This window comes from Poecilia reticulata, chromosome 7 (assembly GCF_904066995.2).
Source record: "Poecilia reticulata chromosome 7, P_reticulata-male-v2, whole genome shotgun sequence".
In the NCBI taxonomy this organism is placed as follows: domain Eukaryota; kingdom Metazoa; phylum Chordata; class Actinopteri; order Cyprinodontiformes; family Poeciliidae; genus Poecilia; species Poecilia reticulata.
The window spans coordinates 5,901,230-5,914,184 of record NC_088836.1 but is presented as its reverse complement, the minus strand read 5'-3'; the positions used below and the strand labels follow the sequence as shown (position 1 = coordinate 5,914,184).

At 38.7% G+C, this 12,955-nt stretch overlaps 1 protein-coding gene across 14 annotated transcripts in view; it reads left to right on the top strand.

Annotated features, from left to right (window-relative positions):
- The window catches only part of myt1b (myelin transcription factor 1b), a 141,661-nt gene that overhangs the window by 115,637 nt on the left and 13,069 nt on the right, over positions 1-12,955 (top strand). For all 14 annotated transcript variants that reach the window (XM_081608670.1, XM_081608669.1, XM_081608667.1 and 11 more), the window contains 7 exons: positions 3,135-3,263; positions 3,586-3,676; positions 3,896-4,012; positions 6,451-6,665; positions 7,371-7,558; positions 11,175-11,432; positions 11,996-12,150. In XM_081608670.1, the coding sequence (XP_081464796.1) occupies positions 3,135-3,263; positions 3,586-3,676; positions 3,896-4,012; positions 6,451-6,665; positions 7,371-7,558; positions 11,175-11,432; positions 11,996-12,150 (1,153 nt within the window). The remainder of the gene's footprint in view (positions 1-3,134; positions 3,264-3,585; positions 3,677-3,895; positions 4,013-6,450; positions 6,666-7,370; positions 7,559-11,174; positions 11,433-11,995; positions 12,151-12,955) is intronic.

Here is a 12,955-nt window from a genome sequence, read left to right as displayed (position 1 = left end):
CTTAGTTTTTTTATTTATTTTACTTCCGTATTTGTTAATTAAACAAACAATAGAAAACATGAAACAAGAGGTCAAACTGCCACAATTTCAATTAAACCATTACTGCTCTGAAAAGCTTTATAATTATTTTTTTTTCCACCTGATTCTGACATAAATTAATATGTAAATAATAATGCGAAACTAATTGGCTGCCTTTCAGTCAAAAAGTACCGCTTGGATACATTTGAAATCTTTAAAAAATATATTTGTGAAACACACAGTAGTTCATAGTACTTTAAAAGGAAAACAAAAAGGGGAAACGGTTAAAGATAAATAACATACAAGTAAAAAATTACATGAAACCTATTATAAAAATGCTTAGGTATTACAAAAGTAGAACATAACAATAAAAGTTCAATTTCGAACAGATAAATAGTTAAGACTCGTGGAACTCGATTAAAATGCTTAATCGATTTAACTACATGGTTTCTATTAATGAATCACAATTAATTGCAGTTTAATCAAAAACTGTATATCGACAAAATAAGCAACATTTTCAACTCAAAATCCCCTTTTTGCTGCTAAATTGTTCAATAAATAGATGAGTTCAGAAACAAAGATATTTGTTGCTGAACCTAATTCTTAACTTAATTCAATCTAGTTCTTACTTTTGGGGCAAAGAAGAATGATGTATGTTTATTATGTATCAAATTCTCATTTTGTGATTGCAGTTTAGATTTCATCTCTTCATTTTCATTTCCCATGTAAAGAAATTAAGAATTCGAAAAACATGAGCAAAATTGGTAAGTCATTAAAAAAGAGAGAAAGCACAAACTAATCTTGATTTCTTTGAATTATTCATTTCTGACCTCTTTTTTGGATTGAATATTGTAGCTACAATATCATGTACATCTATAAAAAGCCATTTTTTCAACTGAAAGCTAAAATGAAGACATATTTACACATTTGTAAAAGATTTTAGGGAAAAACGTTCAATGCAGGTTAATAAGTTTGATCAAACCATGCAACAAGATAACGCAGCGAAGTCTGCATAAACAGAAATAGTTAAGCATGGATTATAATATTACCCCAAAGTGTCTCACACACAACTGCTGATGCAAAAAGGACTTGCATATAACTCGGTATTTAAGCTGACACACACGACTGGTTGCAGCCTTAAACAAAAGTAGCTCAGTGTGTAACGTCTGTGTAATGAACTCACTGAGATGAAATACTGGATTTCTAAACCAAAGCTAGCACGTTCAGCCCCTCATCCTGTCAATATTTAATTTCACGTGCCAGTCTCCGCTACATGCTGACATTTACCTTTCAAATGAACTTAGCCCAATATTAACCTAGATACATGTGAACATTTTATGGATTGTAATTTTAACCAAAACATGCTCAACGGGAAGTAGACGGTTGAAAAGATAAGTGGCATGTTTTTAGTTCCCCTGAAAGATCAAACAAAGGCAGATTGACTGGATCATTTTAAGTTTGTGGAGAGTTGATGTGACATTGATTTACAATACGACCAAAATGATGTACCAGTGAAAACCTGAGGGATTTCAACTGGAAAGATGTTTATCTCTATGGCTGGTTTTATAGGCTCATATTTAGGAAAGTCAAAGTTTTTGAAGGTACATTAGAACATTTTAAACTTAATTAAAACTGCAGAATGTAACTTTTACAAAGATATGTTTTTTACATATGTATTAAAACTGTCGCCATGTGATCTGTGGAAAGATTGATCTCCTTCATCTCCTCTCTGAGCTGCTATTGCTGTCAACCAATCAGAGCCAGGAGGAGGGCTTTAGCACTGTCAATTGTTCTTGTTTATACGCTGCTAAATGTGCTAATGGCGGAGAAATAACTTACCGCTCCAGGAAAACTGTTTATCTGTATGTATGTATGTATGTATGTATGTATGTATGTATGTATGTATGTATGTATGTATGTATGTATGTATGTATGTATGTATGTATGTATGTATGTATGTATGTATGTATGTATGTATGTATGTATGTATGTATGTATGTATGTATGTATGTATGTATGTATGTATGTGTATGCATGCATGCAAACAATAATAATGAATAGAATTAATAGAAATAATAATTTTTAATGACTGTAGTTTACTAATAAAAAACATCATCATGAAAACCAGGTTTGCTAATTATCGCTTTCTGTATTTATGCATGTAAAAATGGCTGAATGTAAAGTCAAGACATGTTTCTTTTTTCAATTGTTATTGTTCCCATAAATTTGTTTCATAGCTTTTGCAGATTTTATGCAGTCTTATTAGAAATATTGGAAAGTTTTATAGAACTTCTGTACACCTAAAGAACACAAGTTCTTAAATAAGTACTTACCTCTAAAATGTTTATAAATTCCTTTTTTTAATAATTTCAGACACCAACCATAACTTAATATGCATTAATGCACATAGTGGAAACCATCTTGGCGCTACCATGGGAGCTAACATCTACAGTCTTCCTTAAATCTGGACTAGAGTTGCAGCTAATCAGCGCCAAAGAAAATGAATGGCTGTCAAGTAGGATCTTCTTCTTTAGAATATTTTATAGATGCTCCACAGAAACATTTCAAGAATAATTTGAAGTTGTGTTTCACAGGAAAATCCACAAATTTTGAAGTTTAAAGAAAAATAAAGTAAAAGCAAACCATCATGCCGGACAGGATGGCTCCACAAAGTAAAACTAGATAGAAGTTGTGATTAATTTTTGCATCCTACACCAGAACTAAATGAAAGCAAGCCTCTTTAATTATGGATAGTTTATAAAGGATGCCTTGTTTTACCAAACAAGACAGCTGAAAATGTCACATCCCTATAGCAACAGGGCATCTTTCAGAATGAGTCTTCAATAATCTATGGAGACTTGCAGAATCGCATTCAGGTTAATCCAGAAAACACCTTGTGCGTTTACACAGATGCTTGAAGGGATACAGATGGTGTTGCTGTGGTGCAGTTGTCTGAAATATGTCTAGATTTCATGCTCAGCCAAGCAGACGGTCTGATGGCATTAACCACTCGGTCCTGTCCTCCTTTCTCATCCCACTCTCCCACCTCATTCTTGCCCTTCTCATTTCTCTTTCTTTCTTTCTCTCTTTCTCTCTGTCTGTCTGTCTGTTTCCAGAGAGGCCGGAGAAGAGAGAGAACAAGTGTCCCACGCCGGGGTGTGACGGGACGGGCCATGTGACCGGTCTCTACCCCCACCACCGCAGCCTGTCAGGCTGTCCGCACAAGGACAGGATCCCCCCAGAGAGTGAGTTTGGGTTGGTCTTCACTCTGAATACAAACACATTTCTGAGGAGAGGAAATTTCACGATGGCAGAATCATTATGGCAGCTTTTCATGTGGTTTCAAAAGATTGTCTGGCTGCTACATTTTTGATTTTGATTTCACTGTTTTTTTTTATTATTTCTAGTTCACCCTTGCAGCATTAAAAAATCTTGGCTAGTGTAAAATAGCAGATCTGTGGAAAGAACCAATCTGGTCTGAAAGACGTGTCTGATGATAGTTTGAGGGCATGAAGTTGTTTAGATTGTGTTTTTTTTTCCTTCTGAATCTGTGATTCTTCTGCTCAGTTCTGGCCATGCATGAAAATGTGCTGAAGTGTCCGACTCCTGGCTGCACTGGTCAGGGCCACGTAAACAGCAACCGCAACACACACCGCAGGTATCCCGTCTGAGCCGTTGCTAATCTGTGTCGTTTATGAGCGTTTCTGCTGGACGGGCTTTTTGCACAGCATACGCATTTCCCTTTGAGGATTTGCAAGCGCATGCATGCAGGACAGCAAATGTGTCAGCCCGCATCAGTGTGATGTCGATTTGCGTTGTCAGCAGCTCTGCGTTGTTTTTAAAATTCATCGGCTTTTCTGCTCCTCCGTCCTCCCAGTCTCTCCGGATGCCCGATCGCTGCTGCGGAGAAGCTTTCTAAGACCCACGATAAGCAACACCTGGCTCAGCCGGGCAGCGAGCTCCTCAAAGGAAGCCCCAACGACAGGGTGCTGAGGTGGGTGCAGCCTTTAAGGTCCAAACTGGCAGGTTAAGCATCGACAGTGCAATTTATGGATCTTGAAATATTAGATGATTTCCATTGGAAAAAGTGAGTTATACATTCCCTTACTAAGTGTTCATACTGAAATGCAATGGTACAGATATCAGTCGTGCAATCACATGGAGAATGAAGGTGATCTCCTTTTACTCAATCAGAGTGAGCACATGTTTTCACACACTATGATGGATCAGTAATTTTATTTCACATCAGTTCTACATAACTATTTACTGTATATTTGCAATAAGATACAGCCAAATCAAAACAATTAAAACAAACACTGCTTTTGTTTTTTACATTTCATGCTATTTTGTAACACGACTCACCTCGATTTTGATATTCAAATATTTCTCCAGCAGATGGCTACAGACCTTTGCATCATCTCTCCATTTGGAGGGGTTGTTTTCTTTTGGCTGTCTCTCTTTTTGTCTGGGCTATTTTCTGCATTAATAATTGAAAAGTAACCTACATTTTGTCTTTTCCTTTCTCTTGTACTAAATACATACCAAACCACGAGCCCAAAACTGAGCTACTTACTAAACTGTGATCTAGGTTTCTTGTTAAACTCCTGTTAAAATGCAACCCCTCTTTTGTATTGCTTGATCAGTTTGCCACCCTGTATTCCTACTCCAATCAGATTTAGTTTCATGTGAACAGATGTACTAACAGGTGTAGATTAAGTGCAAATTTATTTAAGTGAATTTTACTTGATGACATTTCATCAAAAGACTGAAAACTGAAAGTGTTTTTGCAGTTTTGTTTTTTTTTCTTACTATTTAGCTACAACATTGTTAACGAGGCTGTTGAGTCATGCTTGATGCTTTCATGGCTTCATAAAACATCAATATCTTAAATTCAATTCAGTTCAAAAATACTTAATTCGCCCAAAAACGAAATTTTATTTCTGTAACTCACATCATCTGAGTATCTTAAAAGAGTCATTGTGGTCGGTGACGCTGTGGGCAGGAAGGATCTCCAGTAGCAGTCAATGTTGCAACAAATCAGAAGAGGCCTCTGACTGAAGACTGTTTCTGTAATGACATGCTAACAGCTAGCTTTTCAAGCAGCAGAGATAATATCCCACAATGACATGTCCCGTATAACTCAATTAGTCGCTAGCAAGCACAGCTAATCCATATCGTTTGCTTTTGCAGCTCCTTTTTAAATCTCTGTCCGGCTGTATGGTTAGAAAGCCATTGGTATACTACGTAACAAGGATATACATTTAAATTTTTTTTACTTTCCTTTGGCAAGTAGCTGTTCCGTTTGGCTGTCGGTCTGAAGAGCTAAAGGCAGACTGGTTGTGGCTTCTCTCATGAGTCGCTGCTCCTCTGACCACTTTAGTTACGACATGCAGAGATGACCTGAGTATGAACAGCTCAGTTTTGACAAAGTCCCACAGACTGATCTATTCTGTCACTTTAAGATCTCTATATCTTCAGTCATCTGTCCAAGCCAGCTAGGCACCACGATCACAGCAGAAAGAATGATAATTAAAACCAACCAGACACCGGCATTATGCTAAGTCCATGCTCTCCCACACTGGTATTTTAATTAATAATGCAGCTGATATGCTAATTATGAAAGTTATAGGGGCATTGCAGGAGGATGGGAAAAAAATAATTGCTTTCCTAGAGGAAAACCTCACTAGACGGACAAAGCGTTGGATTAAAACATAATAAGGCTCCCTTTGTTTTCCTTCTGCAGATTGTTATGGAAATGAGCCCGCTTGTCTGTTATGTGTATGCTGGATTCCTGGTGCAGTTCTCTTTCTAATGGCATTCATGTTGATTTGATACAAAGACAAAAGGAAATCCTCTGTGATCGCTGGTAGAAAGTTTTTTTTTCCCTGTTATGAGGGTCCTCCTTCACACTGCAGGCCAGGTCATGGAGCTTATTAACAAGCATATGGTTGGAGACCAAAGATTGGGAATTCTGTGGCCATATCGCAGTTGCAGAGCAAAATAACAAGAGGAGAAGAAAAGAGGAGCACTTTTTTTTTTATTTCCTTCTCCCTCACTCCCTGGTCTATCATGGATTTACGCCAACAGGTTTGACAAAAGCCCGGGCTCTCCAGGAAAACGAGAGGGCTTAAGACTCATAAATTCCATGCTGTACAACATGCAAATGTGCCCTCTGCTGATAAGAGAGCTTTTAATCCTGCTGCACTCCTGCTAAGTACACCGGTGCTCGTATCTTTGCTCGTTCTATTTCATTCTACTTTCATTCACCCATTCTTGTTCTCTTTTATACAATCACTTTGTTTTTCTGTCTCCTTTTCTCATCAATTCTGTTTTTTTATTTATTTATTTATTTATTTTTGTCTTCATTCCGGTGTAAATCATGTTTAATCCGTCTCTCTGATGTCCTGCTCCTTCCTCTCCTTCCCTCTGCAGGCCCATGTGCTTTGTGAAGCAGTTGGAGGTGCCCCAGTATGGCAACTACAGGCCCAACATGGCGCCCTCGACGCCGCGCGCCAACCTGGCCAAGGAGCTGGAGAAGTACTCCAAGGTCTCCTTCGATTATGCAAGCTTCGATGCTCAAGTGTTCGGAAAGCGCACGCTTGCTCCAAAGATGACCACCAGCGAAACTTCACCCAAAGCCTTCAAAAGTACGACTGGATTCTTTTCTTGGGTTTGGATTACTGTCCGAGGGGTTGCTCCAACCTCCAACGGTCTTCTGGCATGAGCTATAAACTATAAAAGCAATAGCAGTTAATGATCATGGTCTGAAATTATTCTTATTTCACACAAATCCTTAGACTGTTTTGTGGTTTTTGAAGCCTTATTCAGTCCCTCCAGAATGTTGCAATGTTTTTGTGATTATCGTGGCCTAGAATTACCGATTTTGCAGCAACCTTTTTCAAAACAGGTTGAGATCAGAATAATGTCATGACATGGTCTTACAAAACGTTGAAATTGCTTCACATAACCTTCCATAAAAAAATAATAGTCAAAACTTCTCCTTGCGCTTGGACTCTGCTCACTTACGAAACACGGAACTGCTTTTTGGCACAGTCGCCTGGCAACCTCTCTGCCAATAGAATAAAAATGAGTACAATCATTACAAGTTTTCAGAAGATGAAGTCATGCTTTCAAAATTAAAATGTAAGCAAAAGTATTTCAAAGTTTTTAAGAACAAAAGACATGAAATCCTGTTTTCAGACTAAAAATGTGTGCTCTTGAATTATGGCAGAAAAATTCCTCCATAATTGTCTTGTTCCGAAACTGCTCTCATGAGTAAAATGTCCATCGTGGGATTTGTTTGGGATTCAGATTTGTCTTCTTGGTTAACATTCCTGTGTCTTCTCTTGCAGCCAAGCCCTCGTTCCCCAAGTCGTCCTCTCCCACCCTGAGCCTCCACGCTTACGGGAAGAGCGCCACCCTCCCCTACGACTACTCCCACGATGCCGAAGCTGCTCACATGGCCGCCACCGCCATCCTCAACCTGTCCACTCGCTGCTGGGAGAAACCCGAGAACCTCAGCATCAAACCGCAAACCAAGGTACGCTCTCTCTGCAACAATCCCAGACCCATGTCACAACCTTCATCTTTGAGAGTCATTAAGCAAAGCAGAAAATGAAAATGATAAAGTGATAAGTGATAAACATGTGCCCTCATCAGCACTCTAAGCTTATTTAAACATTTCAAGTGCTGCCCTGGTCTTCTTTCTAGTGCATTTGCAGAAGGATCATTAGCTGACTGCAGTTCAGATAAAACATTTCAGGCCGCAGCTGGTGAGATTGGAAGGGATAACAGTGGGTGTGCCCTTCCCTCTCCATCATTTTTTTTTCTTTCCCCATCATCTCCACATGAATATATCATCAGGAGGCATTGGCTTACAGCAACAGGACAGAGTTGAGATTCAGTTGCATCACCTCTCTTATCCTCTTTCATCGTTTCATCCCTCCATCCCACACACTTTTCATGTTGTTATTGAATTTGGCTGACTGCCAGTTCCCTGGATTACTTTTCCACCAGGTAGCCTTTTTTCATTATCTGCTGGACGGATCTCCCACTCTGCTTCTCCACCCCCGTCACTCTTTCTTTAATTTTCTCTTAGCATCCTTTTTTTTTTTGTGGTACTCCGCTTTATCTCCGTCACTTTTCGCCCAAACCGAGGTGTACGTTTTTCTACGTGTGCCTGTGCGACTTTATTTATTGATTTTTTCTGTTACTCTTTTCCCTCTCTTTGCAACAGGAAACATTATTGTTACAATATCGCTTTCTCCCATATTGTGATTTTGGATGGCCTGTCTGTTTCGCTGAGGAGAGAAAGTGACTGCTTCATCTTTTTTGTTTTTGGTTTCTAAGCATGGTTTCAGGGTGATAAAAAAAGAAAATCTGTGTTTCTGGCAGCAAAGCAAACCAAGGTGTTATTCAGCAAGGCTGTTTTCCAAGAGCAGGCTTAGCAAATCAGCTGGGAACTGATCTGGAATCAGAGTTGGAGTCAGTTGAAATCCAATACTAAAGCACCGGAACACTGTGCTCATCAACCCGGGACGTCTCTGGGAACTGCTCCAGCTAGCTTCCTTCCTCTCACAATGCTTTGATATTTTTAGATCTTGACCAGGCTATATGAGCAGCATTTTACATGAAAACACAACCCGGTTCAACTCTGTGCTTCTGTTCACCTGCCAGCGCTAAAATGAAGTGTGGAGTTTTCAAGCACTATGTCAGCGCTACTGGCACTGGAATACCTCGGATAGCAGAGTTGGCATTCTGTGGAATCGATACGACAAAGTGCATAACACTGCTTTAGGACTAAATAAGTGCTTCCTTGGTAGCAGGTTGAAAGACAACATTTAGAGAAGATGTACAGACACAAAAGCTAAGACTGGTGAATATTTACTATTTTATTTATTTATTTATCTATCTTTCTTTTAGCTGTATTTTTAAATGGTTATCTGACACTAGTAGCATGTTTAGCTAATACGTCCCAAAAGAATAGAAGAGGATTACGGCCACAAAAGCAAAAAATTGAAATAAATATATATATATATATATATATATTTTTTTTTTTTTTTTTTTTATTTTATTTTTTTTTTTTCTCTGAATTGTGAAATATCAAGTCAAAATTCTGACTTGTTTTCTCAGAAGTCCAAGAAAAAAAGTTTGAATTCTGAGACGTCAGAATTCTTTTTGTTTCCAATGGCTCTAATGCTCTTCCATAGCTATGCCATCTAAAATGTCTAAGTAAGGCCTTTTGCTGAACATCCATCCATTTTCTTGCACCCTTGTCCCTTAGTGGGGACGGGAGGGTTGCTGGTGCCCATCTCCAGCTAATGTTTCGGGCGAGAGGCGGGGTCACCCTGGACAGGTCGCCAGTCTGTCGCAGGGCAACACAGAGACACACAGGACAAACAACCATGCACACACACACTCACACCTAGGGGCAATTTGGAGAGGCCAATTAACCTGACAGTAATGTTTTTGGACTGTGGGAGGAAACCGGAGTACCCGGAGAAAACCCACGCATGCACAGGGAGAACATGCAAACTCCATGCAGAAAGACTGGGAATTGAACCCAGAACCTTCTTGCTGCAAGGCAACAGCTCTACCAACTGCACCACTGTGCAGCCCCTTTTGCTAAACAATGTAACTAATTTATCAATTTGAACAATCATGATACAACAATACATAAGCAATGTATTTGTTTGTATTAATTAAAGCATTCTGTAAAGCAACACTGAAACAGTTTTTTATTACTATTCTTCAAATGTTTTTGAGCTAATTACAGAGGACTAGCTGTCCTAAACAGCTAGTTAGTTGGGTGATTAGCCTGACAAAAATACTTAAAAATATATCTTTTTCAGTAACTTGATATGTGTAGAGCAACCTTTTTTGGTAACACTTTATTTGAAGGGCGGTGAATAAGACTGACATGACACTGTCATAAACATGACATAACACCTGTCATGAACATGAATAAGCCTTCATGAATATTTATGACTGTTGTCATAAAGCGTCATTCGGTAAATTATGACACTTTTAATACAAAGTTGACATTATTCAAAATGTCTTTGTTATGACAACTTGACATTAACCAAGAAATCATTAGTTTAAACTTTACCTTTAATAACATAAAGTTACCTATTTTTAAAGTGCAATCAGTAATACTTTTATAACAAATTTATATCAGTAATGATTTCTTGGTTAATGTCAAGTTGTCATAACAAAGACCTTTTGAATAATGTCAACTTTGTATTAAAAGTGTCATAATTTACCGAATGACGCTTTATGACAACAGTCATAAATATTCATGAAGGCTTATTCATGTTAATGACAGGTGTTATGTCATTTTTATGACAGTGTCATGACAGTCTTATTCACCCCCCTTCAAATAAACTGTTACCCATTTTTTATACTTAAATAAACATAAAAGTTATTTTTAAGGTGGGCTGTACAGAGATGCATCAGAGACTGTGTGGTTGATATTCTACCACAGATATTGTGAAGCATGCCTGGCATTACTGATTATCTACTGATTCCTCCTAAAGAACTACAATGAACAACTTAAATATAGAATATTTTTTCATACTCTCTGGATCAATTTAAAATGGAACCATCTTAGTAATAAAATGACTACAGTAACAGAGCTCAGAGCTGCTCAGATGTCTCCCTGCATCACTGAAAATCTACAAATGCAGTGAAATCCTCCAGGCTGTTGAACAGAAAGAAGATGAAGATGAAGACGTAGATGAAGACCAGCTACAAGAACTGCAGCATGTTTCATCTAATATTTTATGACACAGATAATAGCTGAATGACTTTTGCATTTTCTTTTTTGCACACTTAAAAATGTAGAAGTTCACTACTACATTATGAGATATTTCTCTTTTTTTCACTCCTTTGGAAAAAGCTCTGATTTTCAATTACAGGTTAGACATATAAATCACTCATTAATGTGCCATAACTATAATTTAGGCTGTCTCTTTCTAGAATATTTTCCTATGACAGGTCCATGCAACCTGCCAGTTTTTGCTTGCCTTTCTAATAATAACAGGTAAATATTGCTCTACATCACATAAGTAAAAAAGAAAAAGAAAAAAGCCTGACTGTTTTGTTTTTGTTTTGACTCGTTTTGTTCATTCAGCTGTGCTTCTCTGCTTTCCACTCAGGAAATGGACATTGAGGTGGATGAGAACGGCACGTTGGACCTGAGCATGAAGAAGCCTATAAAACGGGAGGGCAGCGTGTCCGGCACCAGCCCCGGGGTCCGCTCCCCGGATCCGTCTTCGTCCTCCTCCTCTTCGTTCCATCACAGCGGAAACAGTGGAATGACGTCCCCGAACCTTCATACATACAAGCAGGAAGACTGGGAGGGACCTCTGGATTTCACCAAACCCAATCGCCAGAGGGAGGAGGAAACAGACGAGGTCAGTGCAATTAAACGGCCGCTTTCAATTACACTCCGTTTCCTGCTGCATTAGTCACAGAGGAGCTATTGCGGCATAAACAACAATAGACGAAACAGCCCTCAAGCCTTTTGAATGAAAACTTCTTGTTTACATCACTTTCTTTGTCTAATCGCCTTTTCTTATTTCCTGTCCCGCTTCTCCTCTTTCTATTATTCATTTATTTCAGTGAAATGCAAGAGTTACCACGAGGTTAAAACATTGCACTGCGTAGCAGAGGTGGTGTGTCAGGTGCATTGCACCATCCAGGATTTGGCATATGCTAATTTTCACTGCTTTGAACTTTTTCAAAAGAAATATAAAGGGCCTTGGATGTTAATTTTTTATGAGCACACTTTGCATTTGGAAACATTGAGTCTACAAAAGAATAAAAGGGGGTCGTGTGCGTTTGGAGTTTTGCAAAGTTTTTCTGTTTCGTGTTTTCTTTCTTTGCTTGTTTACGGCTAAGCAAAGTGATTCATGGGAACAATCGTCAGAGATTGAGTTAATATATCGTATCTGTTGGTGGTATGTCCTTTTTTTAGATGGAACACACAGGTCAGTCGTACGTCTCATCTGACCCAGAGGACTGTGACATGATGCAGGACTGTCTGGAGGACAGGAAGTATCCAGGAGAGGTCACGACCCCCAGCTTCAAAGTCAAGTTTCAGCCCAAGGACAGCAAGAAAGAGCTGCTCTCGTGAGTAACCGGTACACTAATAGTTCGACAGGCTGGTTATGTGAATTTTTTTATGACATCCTAGCACTCCAAAGAATAGTTCAACTCAAAATCTGCGCTTTTTGTGTTTGAGACGACGTTCATTTTGAGTACGATTCAAACTTCTGTGCACAACTCAATTAAAATTCGCTTTCGGTGGCTTCATGCTGTTTCAACTTATAACATCCGCGCTTATGAAACATTTTTTATTTAACATCATTTACTCAATTTAATCCCCAAAACTTTTACTTGAGTAGATTTTAATTCATATTTCTGAGTAGAAATAGTTGAAAATCAAGCCGCGCTCTCACAAAACGAGAGGCTCACGAGAAATAGGATAACAGCAAAAATGTATTATCTCCCGATCCATAATCGCATACATTTAGAACCTTCAAGCTCAGATCGATTGGCACTAAATTGCCATGACTGATTCACAGCTGCTGCCAGTAATAAACACAAACCACTTTTATGGATGCAGAGGATCTCCTCTATCAAAGCAGACACCTCTGCTAAGTGCCGTACGGCAGCAGAATCATGCCAAACAAACACCTTCACTGTTTATTTCATGAAGTCGTAGAGTTTTTTCTCCCTGTTGAAAAGAGTCAGAAACTTTGTTTTACAAATAAGAAATAAAATTCAAATTGTAAAATGACGTCTGACCTCATAAGCAGCATGTGCCTTTCATTGGCCGCAGTAGAGAGAAAGAAGCTCAGCTTGCTAGCAAGTCTGACTAAAGCATTAGCACCAAGGCTATGCTAGTTATGATGACTGGCATAGTCAACAAAAT